Raw genomic sequence first — 16,999 nt, 5'->3', positions numbered from 1 at the left:
ACTTTTGATGATGTTTTTTATCAGTTAATATTGAAAGCATTTTTCACATTTCAATAAAAAAAAACAATACTGATGTCTGACCCTAGGCCTAAAAAAAAATTGTTTGGTTAGGGTTACATCCTTTTCAAAAATAGGTAGGGTAGGTAGGCTTATTATTTTTATTATTTATTTTTTTTATTAGGCTTTATATAAGAATGTCATCATTGGAGAATGGTGTTAAAGTTAACTTCTATATAAGCAATTAAGGTTTTAAACTACATATTGAAAAGCAAAAAAAAAAAAAAAAAAAAAATTCAGTGAACTTGTCCCTTTAACTTATGTACGTATTTATAAGAGTTCAATGGTTACAGTAAAGGCTGTGTGGACTAGTTCTTCGGCACTTACTTCTGGTTGACGGCATTGTCTTCCTGGAACTGGAATTTGTATCCGTTCTCCTTGCTGAACTGCGGGCGCCGCGTGCCGACCTTGACCTCCACAACTGCACTCGTCACCTGGGAGCTTGCCCCAGCGGTGTCCGTGGCCTTGATGGTGATTCGCAGCACTTGGTCCTGCGTGAATGGCTGCTGGCCCTTACGTTTGATGTCAGCCACGGCATTGTTAAACGTCACGTCGAAAAAATCACCGGCATTGCCATCTGAAACAGCGGCCATTTGGTAATTAGTAAACGCCAATTATAATATAGCACTATAATTTAGTTAAACTCCATTCAATGAAATTTTTGTTTTTAACGTAATATTATTGTAAATATTATAATTTTCTTAAAACTACACCGTAGACGAATGTCCACTGTGGTATATCTCCTTTAAGAACGCAAACGCACGGCGAAATATTGCACTAAAATGTACATATATAAATGTATAACAGGATCAAAACATAATGTGATACATACCAAACTCATGTGAGAGCGAGAGTTGGGCGTCTCTGTCGGGGTCGCTAGCGGTGATGGAGTAAACGAGACTGTTGGCGGCGGCGTTGAGCGACACGACCGCGTAATAAGGGAAAAACTCGTTGGTGAACACCGGCGACTCGTCGTTGACGTCCGACAGTATCACGGGCTGAAGGAGCGTCTTAACAACTGAAATTAAGACAGAAAACATTTAAAAATTCATCTGAAACTGTCAAAATAAAACCATCAAGCTCACTGATCGATGAATATGTCAAGTTTCACTTTTTTAAACAATAGTTATTTTCAATGTCCAGATAAGTTGAAGCATAATCATAGCATATACTTAAACATCGAAAAGTGATAATTGCAGTAAACAAAATCATCACGAACTTTTTGAAAGGACGCTTTAAAGCTTATGACTTTTTGTTAAAGTTGACACGACATAAAATTGCAAAAAAAGTATTTAATGTGAAGCTGGGAGTAGGATTACAGTATTATTGGTGCCAGATGTGAAGTTACGTTTATTCAAACGCATATTCAGTATAGTCCGACGTAACGTGTCTTTTAATGACACACCGTAAACGTCGTCGGTAGCGTCAAACTGAGATTTTCACGTGCACATACTTGAATCGCGAGTGCAGTATTTAATGTACGGATTTAAGACCATGAAACTATATGCGAATGCATAACAAAAATGTAAAATATAAGTTCGGATTTGTGCCTTTTAACTAGTGTTACTTCTGATTGACGAAGTCATATCCGAGGTATTTATGTGTACATGTGTAATATTATTAGCACGGAGCGTTGCGCTTGTCTATTACGAACGTGAAACTAATCTTGTACTTCCTGCCCGGCTGACTCATGTTCAAACAAATCCGCAAAAGAAAATGCATGGTTCAATTTCGACAAAGCTTGAGACTTTCGAGTCCATTGAATTTCGTATCAGCTCGCTATTTATCCTTATCATGGAATAAGTCCATATTGATTTTGTAATTTCATTTCATTACTGTAGTTCTTATTTGCAATAATGTAAACACAGAATGCATAGAATAAAACAACCCTGGTTTGATATGAAATATTTTAAGAAATTATTTTATTATATATGAAGTCCTTGTTCAGACACTGCTGTCAGTGTTTTTCACAAATCTATTGTCATAATTTCGTTGCCGGATAATCGCGTAATTGAACTAGGGCCTGTTTCAATCAAGATCTTCATCGCAAAATGAAATTATGTAAGGGTCCGATATTCGATACAGTGAAATATATATCTAAACATAAGCCAGTATAAAGCTGCACTCTCACTGATTGAACGTTTTGACCACTGTTTTTATTCATTGTCTTGGAACGAGCCAACTTATGAGAAAACAAAAACAAAAACGTAAACCAGTCATATAGGACTGCTGACAAAAATAAGATCGCAGATTTTTATAATTCAGTTCAAAAATGGATGTTTTTTTTCATTTTTCTTAAACCGTTAATAACGCTTTTAGCCATTAAACAACAATTTTCGAACGGAAATATGCAAATCTGTGATTTGATATTTTGTCAGCAGTCTTTTATCACTGGTTCGCAGAAATTTACATAAAAATTGCTCATTCTGAGACAAATGAAAATTTGTAAAAGCGGTAAATCTGTGCAGCTTTCAAGTTGAAAAAAAAAGACGAAGAAACGAAGAAAAAATAACTTGTTGACAACAGTGATAGACCTACAGATTGGAGATCTTTGAAATTACCAGTAGGCAAATAAATAAGACTAAGATCCTTCATTGAAAGGGGCCCCAGAACATTCTGTTCACATGGGCACTAATCGAGCGGCAACTCGTTAACGTACCTTAAATAATGGCACACTTACAATAACTTCGGTGTGCTTCTTACCATATTCACTGCTGTTCTCTGCTTTGGAGCTGTCTGTCACAGTGATTGTAAGTTCGATCCTTGCAGAACCGTTGTTCAACGGCACAAACGTTTCGTAGTCCAGTTTAAAACCAGCAACTACGGAAACGCCGCCGCTAACGCTGTCTACCGCGAATGCGTTCTGGTAGGTGGAGCTCTTGAGCGTGTAGCGGTAGTTGTCATTGTCCTGGGTGGCGTTTTGGACGCTGAATAGTGTACCTGTTGCAGTTTCCTGTACCGTTTTATCAGGAAGAATTACGTCAACGGCTGTTTGACGCCGGTGGCGTGATTTGTGTTCATTGTACGTCGGCTTGAAGTAGAGATTTGAGTCATCAATTTTTGCTACAGCGTAATGGTCTATGGATGCAATGGTTTTCACCTCAATGTGTGTATAACCCTCTTGGCCATTGGCATTCATTGCAATAATCATGAATTTCTCGCTCTGCTTAGTTTGAGACAATGGGCGTTTAACATATACAGCAAGTTGGATGTGGCCCTCCTTTGAGAATGTCTGAAGGAAGAAATTGTCCGACCCAACGATCTTGTATTCCACATTGTTCTCATGCCCAGCGTCAGAGACAGCGTAAAGGTCTGAGATTCCCTCGACCAAGGTGCCATACACCGGGCGAGCTGGGATGAGGCCGCGGTAGCCATTCCTTTGAAAGCGAAGGACGTCCCTACTCGGGATCACCTCGATATGGATGGGCGTGAGATTTGGTGATGAGACAGAGCACGACTCTGAGCTCTGATGTTTAACAACAAAAAGGTCCCCAACAAAGTATTTTAATGAAGAATTGGTGACTAGCGATCCATCTGGTTGTAATGAAAACGGATGAGATGGGGCTTGTCTTGACCTTTGTATATGAAGTATTTGTATACATTCTTTCACAATTATGTCATCCCGTATTACAATTGTTCCGATTTCGGCATCTTCCGACACAGACAATTTTAAGTCCTCGAACGGTATATTTGATCCACAGCAATATGGCACGGTTTGAAGAACATAACACAATAATAAGGCACGAAAAACCACATTTTTGTGACGCTTTCTACCTGAGAAAGCCGCCATATTGGATTTTGAAAATCACACCAATCAAAACAAATTCCTCGAATATTTGTAATTAGTCACAAAGGTGTTCAAAGTCCATCTATTAACTATATCCTTACAAAGAAAAGTTACATGTTCATTAATTCAGCACGTTTGGGTAAATCCATCCATTCTACTTTGGTCCAGCAGAGCGATCCTATTAAAAAGTCGGTACGACGCCGTTTAAGTCCTCGACAGGTAAAGTGCAGGTATACGATAATGACACATACAGCGCTTAACCATTGAACACACCTGTATGACTGTTCAAACTAAATATAGAAGGAAAACAGAGAGCTTTTTATGAAAGGTCTTATTATGTAAAATGCATTTCAACATGCAATTTGAAGAACATTTTTTAGTTTACTGTATTGAACGCATCAATTTCTACACGGTGCGTAGATGAAGTTATAAATAGGAGTAGTAAAACTGGCGTTTATCTAATTATCGGGTATTGTGTGAAAGATGAGGACAGGCCTATTACTGCGTGTTGTCATTACACTTGAAACTGGCCTCGGGCGATTAAAGATAGGGGATGTTGACCAAACGTGTATATCATTTCAATCAGCCCCTAGCTGTGCTATGCATAGTTTTACATGTTTTGAAACAAGAATATTGCTTAAGTGAAAATTGACAGTGGACAAGATAAAGATCTCATACACCATGCATTGAATTCGTCTCATAGAAAGGACATTCTTAAATTAATTTTTTAATTCTGCATGTACATATTTGACAAATATCAAATCATTTAGGCTAATAAGAGTGATGAGAACGCTAGGAATTTATCATAGGTAAACCATCGATTTTAGCATATTTATTTGTACTAAATAGTAAATATATCATTTTTATAGTTAAAATACATAGCTATATCGTTCAACCAGACAGAGTATGCATTTAGAACTTTTATTTGCAAATAGAAATCCCCACATTAGGTAAAATCCTTTCAGCATTATCAGTACATAAATGCTTTAAGATGAAGTCAAACAACTGAACAATGTATGTAGATATCACCGGGGTCAGGGCAATCTAATGATATGTTGAACATAAAGTAAGACTGCTCAACACATCAATTTCAAAATGAATGTCAACATTACCAAGATAACTAGGCATTGGGTTTGGACACCTTGAGCCCTGCAGCACATACATTCACACATAGATTACTAATATATTTGTGAATATAAAATTGTATAGCCATTTTATTTAAGCAGCTAAATGATTCCGCATTGACATGCTTTTAATTAACAATCACTGCATTAATACATGTATTTGTAACCTAAAATGTAAAACATGTATTACTGTTACATCCAAAAAATACTATTTTAAGACATACACAATTTTAACAAGATAACACCCAATGAATCTTTGACAAACTTATGTGAAGAAATATTGTTAACTGAGACAAGTAATTCAATTATTTCACAATGGGGATATATCCATAAGATTTAAGCTGAAAGTATTCAGTGTATTTAACCTGTTTTGATCTCCTTAGATCTCATTAGAACAAGTGTTTATTGGATTAAATTACGATAGAATGACCTTAATGGTATTTGAGCAGGTTAGCCCACGTACCTGGTATGTCACCCAGGGCAAATTGCTCATCTGCTTCACTGACCAAAAGTGGAGATACTGTGTTTATTATCTTCTTTCATGAATTATTCAAAGGCAACATTGCAATTCAATTAAATCAAGCTCATCATATAATACAGACATACATGACAAGTAAAAACAAATGCTTAATAGAAAGCTTAATGAATTCCTATAGGAAAAAAATACTAAAAGAAAAGGCATCATTTTTTTTTTAATGCACTAAGTCAGTATAAATAGAAAGGAACATAATGTACATGTAGATTTATGGAAACCAAAGAAACCCTTTCAGTGAAATGGAACAAACGGCACAGCCCAAGGATAATTTAAAAGTCCTTTGCTTACAATTTCATCCAAAGCTTCTATATCAAAATAGTTCTGCATTAATATATAATGTAGACTCGTACTTGTTCCACCCAAAATAGCTAGAAAATTAGAATGTGTTATTATATAAGCAGTACCCCAAACAACATGGCCTGTATACAGGAATGCCAGAACAAATAACATGGCCTGTATACAGGAATGCCAGAACAAAAGTATAGGTTTGTTTTCATGAGAACTTAACATTTCTTCAAACAATGAAACAGCAATACAATCATAGGGAAGGAATCTAAATTGCAGTTTACAATATTCTTCTGTCAACATAAAAGCTACCTTGAAGGACCATTCACAACGGCATATTTACAGCCCATTACTTTCATAAAATTTGCAACTATACTCATTACCTGATTATTGAAGGATATAGATCTGAGTGTTACATTATTGGACATCCCATTAAAATCAATTAAATGAAATTTCAAGTATAAATTGGATTCTTCAAGAGCAAATGATCATTGACTGTAGTAAAATTATCCTATTCTGTCCCATACTTTTCAATTTAAAAATGAGAATAATCATGCATAGAACATTGTAGCATTGTTGACCAAAATACAGGAAATATATTGACCATCAATTGATAAATTTTATAGAATAAAGTTGGCATTATTTATACATGTAAAACTATTTCTTAAGCCTGAAAACTGCCATATATGATCCGGTCTGTTTGGTTTGGAGTTTAAACACAGCATTATGATCAGATAACATTTATCTACAGTTTAACTGGAGTCAAAGGAATAGCTCCCCATAGCATCTACATTACCCGGACAGTCAATACACTTCCCTTTGTCTTTTAATCTCATTCATCAATATTTTGTAGTCATACAAATATCTGTGTATGCTTCACAAATTATAGGATAAATAGCGAATCATTAATGACATGCCCTAGGAGTGGGTTATTTTTCATTTCACATATTCACCCACATATTTGTTTATGAAAGCAGGAATGTTACCAAGACAGATTTCTTTGACACATCATGCTCAATATTCAAATTACTTTACATTTTGTGCCCTTTAAGGACATTAAAATATCACAGAAGACCTCAAAAACACTTCACTTTCTGCTAGGTTTCGGAGATATAGAGTTTGATGAGGTGGTCTGTCTGTGCAGGGTATTTTGTCACTGGGCACATTTTGTACTCTCTCACATAGTCATATATACATGGGTAGCAGAACACATACCTGGAAATTAAAACATTCCTATTGCACATTTATCCTAAAATACCAGAAACGTTTATGATCTAACAATTGCTCTGTGAAATAAATTTATTTCAAATTCATCTCAGAACATAGTAAAATATTACATAACAGAATTTTAATGATGTGACCACTGAAAATAAAACCTTTTTAATGATGTGACCACTGAAAATAAAAGCTCTTAACTATTTTTCCTTAAGAGCATAGCTTAACAATTAATCAAAGTCAGACATACTCATTGTAACTGTGACTTACATGTAAACCTGAAGGCCTATTTTAATATCTCAGTGTGGCATGAATACCAAGGTCCATGATAACATCTCAGTGTGACATGTATACCAAGGTCCATGTTAATATCTCAGTGTGACATGTATACCAAGGTCCATGAAAACATCTCAGTGTGACATGTATACCAAGGTCCATGTTAACATCTCAGTGTGACATGTATACCAAGGTCCATGATAACATCTCAGTGTGACATGTATACCAAGGTCCATGATAACATCTCAGTGTGACATGTATACCAAGGTTCATGATAACATCTCAGTGTGACATGTATACCAAGGTCCATGATAACATCTCAGTGTGACATGTATACCAAGGTCCATGTTAACATCTCAGTGTGACATGTATACCAAGGTCCATGTTAACATCTCAGTGTGACATGTAAACCAAGGTCCATGTTAACACCTCACTGTGACATGTATACCAAGGTCCATGTTAATATCTCAGTGTGACATGTATACCAAGGTCCATGTTAACATCTCAGTGTGACATGTATACCAAGGTCCATGTTAATATCTCTCAGTGTGACATGTATACCAAGGTCCATGTTAATATCTCTCAGTGTGACATGTATACCAAGGTCCATGATAACATCTCAGTGTGACATGTATACCAAGGTTCATGATAACATCTCAGTGTGACATGTATACCAAGGTCCATGTTAACATCTCAGTGTGACATGTATACCAAGGTCCATGTTAATATCTCTCAGTGTGACATGTATACCAAGGTTCATGATAACATCTCAGTGTGACATGTATACCAAGGTCCATGTTAACATCTCAGTGTGACATATATACCAAGGTCCATGTTAATATCTCAGTGTGACATGTATACCAAGGTTCATGTTAATATCTCAGTGTGACATGTATACCAAGGTCCATGTTAATATCTCAGTGTGACATGTATACCAAGGTTCATGTTAATATCTCAGTGTGACATGTATACCAAGGTCCATGTTAATATCTCTTACTGTGACATGTATACCAAGGTCCATGTTAATATCTCAGTGTGACATGTATACCAAGGTCCATGTTAATATCTCAGTGTGACATGTATACCAAGGTCCATGTTAATATCTCAGTGTGACATGTATACCAAGGTTCATGATAACATCTCAGTGTGACATGTATACCAAGGTCCATGTTAATATCTCAGTGTGACATGTATACCAAGGTCCATGTTAACATCTCAGTGTGACATGTATACCAAGGTTCATGATAACATCTCAGTGTGACATGTATACCAAGGTCCATGTTAATATCTCGGTGTGACATGTATACCAAGGTTCATGATAACATCTCAGTGTGACATGTATACCAAGGTTCATGATAACATCTCAGTGTGACATGTATACCAAGGTCCATGTTAACATCTCAGTGTGACATGTATACCAAGGTCCATGTTAATATATCAGTGTGACATGTATACCAAGGTCCATGTTAATATCTCTCAGTGTGACATGTATACCAAGGTCCATGTTAATATCTCAGTGTGACATATATACCAAGGTCCATGTTAATATCTCAGTGTGACATGTATACCAAGGTCCATGTTAATATCTCAGTGTGACATGTATACCAAGGTTCATGATAACATCTCAGTGTGACATGTATACCAAGGTCCATGATAACATCTCAGTGTGACATGTATACCAAGCTCCATGTTAACATCTCAGTGTGACATGTATACCAAGCTCCATGTTAACATCTCAGTGTGACATGTATACCAAGGTCCATGTTAATATCTCTCAGTGTGACATGTATACCAAGGTTCATGATAACATCTCAGTGTGACATGTATACCAAGGTCCATGTTAACATCTCAGTGTGACATGTATACCAAGGTCCATGTTAATATCTCTCAGTGTGACATGTATACCAAGGTTCATGATAACATCTCAGTGTGACATGTATACCAAGGTCCATGTTAACATCTCAGTGTGACATATATACCAAGGTCCATGTTAATATCTCAGTGTGACATGTATACCAAGGTTCATGTTAATATCTCAGTGTGACATGTATACCAAGGTCCATGTTAATATCTCAGTGTGACATGTATACCAAGGTTCATGTTAATATCTCAGTGTGACATGTATACCAAGGTCCATGTTAATATCTCTTACTGTGACATGTATACCAAGGTCCATGTTAATATCTCAGTGTGACATGTATACCAAGGTCCATGTTAATATCTCAGTGTGACATGTATACCAAGGTCCATGTTAATATCTCTCAGTGTGACATGTATACCAAGGTTCATGATAACATCTGAGTGTGACATGTATACCAAGGTCCATGTTAATATCTCAGTGTGACATGTATACCAAGGTCCATGTTAACATCTCAGTGTGACATGTATACCAAGGTTCATGATAACATCTCAGTGTGACATGTATACCAAGGTCCATGTTAATATCTCAGTGTGACATGTATACCAAGGTTCATGATAACATCTCAGTGTGACATGTATACCAAGGTTCATGATAACATCTCAGTGTGACATGTATACCAAGGTCCATGTTAACATCTCAGTGTGACATGTATACCAAGGTCCATGTTAATATATCAGTGTGACATGTATACCAAGGTCCATGTTAATATCTCTCAGTGTGACATGTATACCAAGGTCCATGTTAATATCTCAGTGTGACATATATACCAAGGTCCATGTTAATATCTCAGTGTGACATGTATACCAAGGTCCATGTTAATATCTCAGTGTGACATGTATACCAAGGTTCATGATAACATCTCAGTGTGACATGTATACCAAGGTCCATGATAACATCTCAGTGTGACATGTATACCAAGCTCCATGTTAACATCTCAGTGTGACATGTATACCAAGGTCCATGTTAATATCTCTCAGTGTGACATGTATACCAAGGTTCGTGTTAATATCTCAGTGTGACATGTATACCAAGGTTCATGTTAATATCTCAGTGTGACATGTATACCAATGTCCATTTTAATATATCAATGTGACATGAATGAGTATGGCTATCCCCTAGTCTACATTAATGTATCAGCTATTTGTTTCAAATGCTGTTTACAAATTACCCTGAGACAGACAGTGCTGTATCGTTAGATCTTGTTCTGTGGCACACTGGACACACACTAAAGTGGAAGGTGTCCTCATCTTCATCTTCCTGAAAACATTTGTACATTAGTAATAAAACCAAACCAGGCTTCTCAAATAACCTGCACATTCCCGGTACTATCATCTCAATCTACAAGTCAGAAGAAAGGTGTGTACATGTAGTACAATTGTAAATCCTATACACACATGAAGGCTTTTAAACGGAAGCCGCATTAAAGCCATTTTATTCATTTTGATGAATACGATTTTGCAGCTGAATGTATAAATGCTGCTGATATTCACATTGGTCCAACATAGTTTTTGACAAATGATTACCCATATTCACACTGGTCCTTCATATTATGCTAACAAATATTCTGATTTTCTTGAAGATAGGTTAAACCCTGTAGAAAATATGAAAGGAATAAAAAACTTAAACACTCATTTTTGTCTATAATTGACTTACAGGGACATATTTTTTTAACCCTGACATGACTCATATTCAAACTCATCTTAAATATCATGTTGACAAATATTCTGATCAAGTATTATGAAGACTGGATTAACACTGTTCAATTTATCAAAGCATTTTATTCCTTAACATGATCTTGTGACCCAGTTTTTGACCCGAAATAACCCATATTCAAACTGGTCCTAAACATTATGCTGGGAAATATAATCCCCCCATCCCCTCCCCCCCATCATCTGAGGACCTTACTTGGCATGGACATTGTGAGCATAAGCATGGTCACCTAGTTGCATTTTGAATGGAAAATAATTACTTAAGCTATTGTCTGAACAATATACTACTTTTTTATGTAAATGGGGCATAACTTATCTCACAATCAAACTTGATTGAGACAATATGCCCTATAATGTGTATAAAGGTTCATCATGATTAGGAAAAATGGGCATACCACAAAAGGATTGAGATCTTTTTAACCTATTTCTATCTTTTGTCTGCTTAAGGTTAAACTGATATCAGCGATGCTGCCACCAATGAAAAAAAAACACCTCATTATACATGTATACAGCTTTTTGGACAAAATAATGTATACACACATCAACCTTGTTGTATCTGGTTTTACAAAATTTACTCAATAATATGCAGATACGAGAAGAAGACACATGATTTAAACCAGACTGTGTTATTGCCACCTTGTTTGGCGGGTCTGGAACAGGCAGCGCTGTTATCGGGGCATGGTTTGTCTCACCGCTGTACCACCAGTCCAGGAACTGCACGAAAAACACTCCCACAGACAAACCACTTGTTACACATCCTGCAGCAACACTAGATGTCTTCTTGATGACATGAATAACCTTTTCTGAACCACTGCAAAACAATTGATAATTCTTTTTCATAATAATGTACATTTGTACTTCTTATTAAAATCTACAAGTCTATAATTTGATATTTTTGAAACATCATGTTATAAACAAAACAGGTACAATGCTCGTCTGCTTTTTTTAGTTGAATAAGGGGTTTAACTATACAGGTTATATGGCAACAGTTATGGGCCTTGCTTCACATAAGCACATTGCCACAGGTGATTTGTGTATGAAGAAATCATGTAATCATATTTCACAGTTATCAAGCAATAGCCAAGTTGAAGTTTTTACTAGACTTTTTCCAACTATGAAGGGACAATTATTACAACTAGAGTAATTGGCCTCGCTAGGCATGTGCATGTGCATTTTGTATCCAGGTACATGTGCACAAGTTTCATGTAATTATCTTGAATGGTTATTATGTTAAGTGGCCAAATTTTTGCATGACTTTTTTAAACAATCAAGGGGCATAAGTTGACAATTATTAAACCAAGAGTTATGACCTTAGTGTACGTGAGTGTACCGTCTCAGGCAACATGTGTTTGTGAATATCTTGGAACAGTTTTTGAGATATGGCCTAGTTTTTGGATGCTGACACAAGGCTGTCACATGAACATACTTTTTTTTTTTAAATGACAGACATGCTAAGAATAAGAAACCTTCATAATGATCTACATGTTTTGCAGAATCAAACTATAGTACTCAGCTATGAGACTACCTGGTATCAGTATTCAGGTTTTGTATTGTTATTGTTATTATTAACCAGCCTTACCTTAGTTGGTCCCACGGCTGTAGCAGCTGACCTTCAATGGGTTCAGTGTCAAGGTCATTTATAAGTCTGGCCCCAGACATGTGCAGGAATGGAGAGTGATGATTTGACTTCTTGAACAGGTAGGCTGTCTGATAGGCCAGGATGGCCCCCTCCCAGGTTGTATGCAAGTACGGATAAATGGCTACAAAGGCTTTGGTCAGTGGAGGCACATTCTGAAGAAAAACGTAAAATTATATAATTATGGTTAAAGAGATATAGATTGGCAAAAAGCAACTTTTGAGAGAGAAAAAAGCCTGGTCCAAAGTCAAGTAATGCAAGTTGTTCGTAAAAGTAAACCTTAATACCTGACACCATGCACCATGCGGGTAATGTCTTAAATTTTCAAGCACTGTTTTTGAAGTTGTTAACTCTAAACTGTGTTATTGATGTGATTCAGATTAAGTAGAAGATCGTGCACACGCAGCTGACAATACTATGATACAGATACTGTCCATACACTACTGCTGGATCTAACATTAAATTTAAAACAGGTTTCCCTATTAGCATTGATAAGAATTACTAGAATATTGCTATATTTGGCCGAAATCAACATTATTGTGAAACAGAAACATATAAAATACATTCATTTTAAGTGTGTTTATGATCATGGATTGATTTCAATTCGGTGCCAATCCATAAGAGAGTCGCTTTAAAAAAAACAATGTAACTATAAACTAATGATATAAAATATATAGATATTAAGGTTTGTTATCTATAAATCTACATAAATACATGTTTCATAGATTCAAGGGAAGCAACTAAATAGCATTTGAACTGTATACTGTCCCTTTTCCTACTACTACAAATATGTCAAACCTTGTTTGTTGCATAAGTATTCAGTAAATGCCGCTGATTTTCAAAGTAGTCATCTAATTTCTGCTTCACATATGGTATAAGAACCTGAAAATAGCAAGAAATTCACAAGTCAAACATGCAAATAGAAGCTCGGACACAGAGACAATTACAGTATCATAACAGAAAAGTTTGTACAGAGACTTTTATCCAATCAGAATAGAAAAGTTAGACCAACAGTGACTGAGTCTGCTCCAAAATAGGCAGTTCATAATGAATGATATTTTTAATAGATAGATTCAGGAAGTTATTCTGAATAAACCACAATATGTTAAAAGAATATAATAACTCAGTCACCACATACAAATTTAATAGTCAAACAAGTCTGTCAAAGAACTTCATTGTCTGAAGATTGCATCCAGGTTGTCAGTCAAGTGTCTGACAAGCATTTTCATAACAACTACTATTTTTATGGCCATTGCTTAGAGTGCCATTTGGGCAAAATATGATGAAATCACAAGTTTGACATTATTTATTTTTTTCAAATTTGCTTACCACAAATAAAAGGGACTTCAAGAATATAGGTGTTGGGAGCTGTTCTGACTGAGATCCTGGACAGTGTCTCTGCAGGTTGTAGAAATGCTCGGAAAATGTGGCACCTGTTATAGAAATACATTATTTCAAACTTAGTAAATGTCACTGCGCGGTTTGACCTCATAATCAGTCACATACTGGTCATGACTAATATTCTAACTGCTAATGAGGCCCCTAGATCCATTTTCTTTGATACTAATAAGAACAAACAGCGGTAACCATTTATCAAGTATAGGTCACAATTACCATGAACTTTGTTGAATTGTCTCTGAAAGCAATTGGGGCAATCTACTGACTATTGACAAATGTGCAAAAATGTATGACAACAAGACATTTAAAAGTTATTGATCGAAAATAGTTTTTTTTAATAAAGGGGACACCACAATCTTGACCTTTAAATTTCTGACTCAAATTTGATTATGAATAGAGATAATCTACTGACCATGACAAATGACATAAAGTTTGAGGACACAACACCAACTCATTTAAGTTATTGGTCCCAAACAAACGTGTTACACCAAAGCAGTCAAAGTGATCTCTGTAGTGTTTCAGCCATGGGTCACAGGTAACATAAAAAAAGACAGGCCAGATATAGCAAATATACACCTATATGTAAAAGCCATATTTTAGCTTTTTCAACCAGGGACTTTGTGGCCACGTAGCTTTAAATTGAAAAAAACAACAACATTTATAAAGGCTAATTATAAAGGAGTTTAACATAATAATGCATTAAAGTCAACAACAACAAATATGCATCAACCTATATTGTGTCCCTTTAAGACCAAACAATATTTTGTTTAACTGATTTTAGTGAGCAAAATAAATAATCATAAAACTGAAACAAGCGATATAGAATTATTTTTTTGAAATATAGGTATTGTAAATCTGACGAATGAAATATCAGTTTGATGTGGCCTCTATGTCCTTTTAATATTACACTCACAAAGTCACAAATAATGCAGGCTAAATGGAAGCCTCCTCAAGATTAACATGAATAAAAAGGAAGGAAAATAGAAAATGGAATAATAATTATTGTCAACCAGTGGGACTTACAGTATTTATGGAGGTGCTGCTGCTCCAGAAGTAAATGCAAACCAACATAGACTTCATCAAAGTGCCTGAGTAGCCATCCAAATCTTTCAGGACGGCTTTCTGCAGCAACCTGCCAGAAAAAAACAACATTTCCTCAAGAACTTAGTCAAGGAGTTCTATACATCATTCAATAATGGCAATGGTGAAAAAAGTACTTGCCCTTTTTCCATTGCAATATGCTTCAATCATGTAAGTACTTCATTGTTTAATAGCCTAGTTTCATTGTTAAGTGATCTTGATTCATGAAATGTTTTTCCCTATAATAGTTTTAGAATTTATTCATGAAGATTTGTTGAGAATAAATTAACACTTTCTAAAATGTTGATTTATAGTTTACGGGACCTGCTGACACAATACAAACAATAACAGTTCAACAATTTTCATGTATATTGTTATGCAATGAATTGCGATCCTAACATATCTGAAGATGTTGCGTTCATCGGATGATAACCGCAATTGCCGATATTACATTATAGAAGTTTAAAAAAACAACACCTTAACAACCTACAAATAAATCGGATAACCCAATAATATTCAAAGAAGACATAGGGAATTTGGCTTCTGATTAAAAGCTGGTGGCGAACAAAATGAACTCAATTTTCATCAATATAGCCGAAAATATTGGAATATCTTGAACTCAGCTTAAAGATAAACACACTTGTCTTGACAAAATACAGGAAAATTGCCAAATGTCACCTGATTTTCATGTCACCCTGGTCAACGATAACTATTGGAAAATATATTGATAGGTTAAATAAAAAAAAAGCAACTTGAATATATCTGATTCCACCAAAAATCATCATTGCCGGTAAAGATACTTGAATGGTTCCCATCCGAAACATGGCCAATTAAATCATAAGCCACAGTTGGCATGGATCATTTCCAAATAGTCTTAAGCTAGCACAAGTTACCCCTATTTTCATGAAAGATGACCCCTTTATAGAAATAAATCCGATTTTAATCATAATAATTATCAGAGCTGGTGATTATATTGTTAACTTGCTTTAAATCCAGGCGCTAAAAGGGTGCTGTTTCCAGTGAGATAATATGTAATTACAATTTCCGGTACCGGGGTATTTATATAATGATGAACAATTGTGTGGTTTATCCGCAATGCCTGTCAAAAGATTTGGTTTGATGCAAAATGTGCAACTAAAAAGTGTAAACCATGAGGGATATGCCCATTTGGCGATTTTTGTTATAAATTTATGCTATATCTCTTACAGAGATATTCATTCACATGAGTGCTAACCTACCAGGGTATAGATGTGCCCTCAGCACTAACCGGTCATTTTTACCGGTTAACAAAACGTAGTTTGAACTGATACTCTCTTGATGACTGCATATTGCCAAACCGAATATGACTGTATATTTTTAACTATTGCTTGCATTGTTACGATGTGTGTGATTTTGTGATTTACAGCTTTTAAAACCCCATATCAAACACAGCTATCCGAAATTCATTGCATCCGAAAATGGCCAACGACAAACAGTTCAATAAATTTACAAACTTGTTATTTACCCTGATAGCATGTTTGAGAGCAGGTCTTATCGTTGAAATTAAACTCTCTTGTGCCAGAACTTCAAAAAATGACGGGCGCTCGTGGGAAAAAGCTGATGTGATGTGCGCCCCTTCAGCCATCTTCAACGTCCTACATTTTAACCCCGGAAAGGAGCACACAACAATAAGTTTCTTAATTACCTCTTCTGCGCAACTACATCCCATACTATGAACCGACAGTTGCCTCTAGGCTAGAGGTTTGGGTCTAGATAGCAGCTGGAAAATTACTTATTGTTAACACGTGTTTGTTAACAGTGTTGTTTTTCGTATCAAAACAAAATATCATTTAAAGTACCTCACTGAAGGAAAGTGTGTCCGGTGTAAGGCTCGAGGAAGGGAGGACCCGACTAGCAGGGCGGTCTAATCAACTGGGCGGCTTCTCCCCAATTTACCTTTGTTAAGGTCGACGCTTATGTATATGTATGTAATGCTA

The 16,999-nt window shown here is 35.9% G+C and overlaps 2 protein-coding genes across 2 annotated transcripts in view; both read right to left on the bottom strand.

The window, feature by feature from the left end:
* LOC128230554 (neural-cadherin-like) overlaps window positions 1-4,129 on the bottom strand; it is a 33,019-nt gene extending 28,890 nt beyond the window's left edge. The window contains exons 1-3 of the mRNA XM_052942941.1: window positions 2,761-4,129; window positions 890-1,075; window positions 385-634 (exon numbers count right to left, since the gene is read on the bottom strand). Of these exons, the coding sequence (XP_052798901.1) occupies window positions 385-634; window positions 890-1,075; window positions 2,761-3,847 (1,523 nt within the window). The 5' untranslated portion in view covers window positions 3,848-4,129. The remainder of the gene's footprint in view (window positions 1-384; window positions 635-889; window positions 1,076-2,760) is intronic.
* Window positions 4,130-4,663: 534 nt separating this feature from the next.
* On the bottom strand, window positions 4,664-16,668 carry LOC128229858 (peroxisome assembly protein 12-like). The gene is made up of 8 exons (XM_052941737.1): window positions 16,528-16,668; window positions 14,967-15,075; window positions 13,875-13,978; window positions 13,344-13,427; window positions 12,489-12,700; window positions 11,546-11,720; window positions 10,369-10,457; window positions 4,664-7,003 (listed from the first exon to the last, which is right to left on the bottom strand). The coding sequence occupies exons 1-8, from the start codon at window positions 16,645-16,647 to the stop codon at window positions 6,886-6,888; spliced, it is 1,011 nt and encodes a 336-aa protein (XP_052797697.1). The 5' UTR covers window positions 16,648-16,668; the 3' UTR covers window positions 4,664-6,885.
* Window positions 16,669-16,999: the final 331 nt, after the last annotated feature.

Source organism: Mya arenaria, chromosome 4, assembly GCF_026914265.1.
Source record: "Mya arenaria isolate MELC-2E11 chromosome 4, ASM2691426v1".
NCBI classification, from domain to species: Eukaryota; Metazoa; Mollusca; class Bivalvia; order Myida; family Myidae; genus Mya; species Mya arenaria.
The sequence above is the reverse complement of the archived record's forward strand: the minus strand, read 5'-3'. Positions and strand labels throughout refer to the sequence as shown.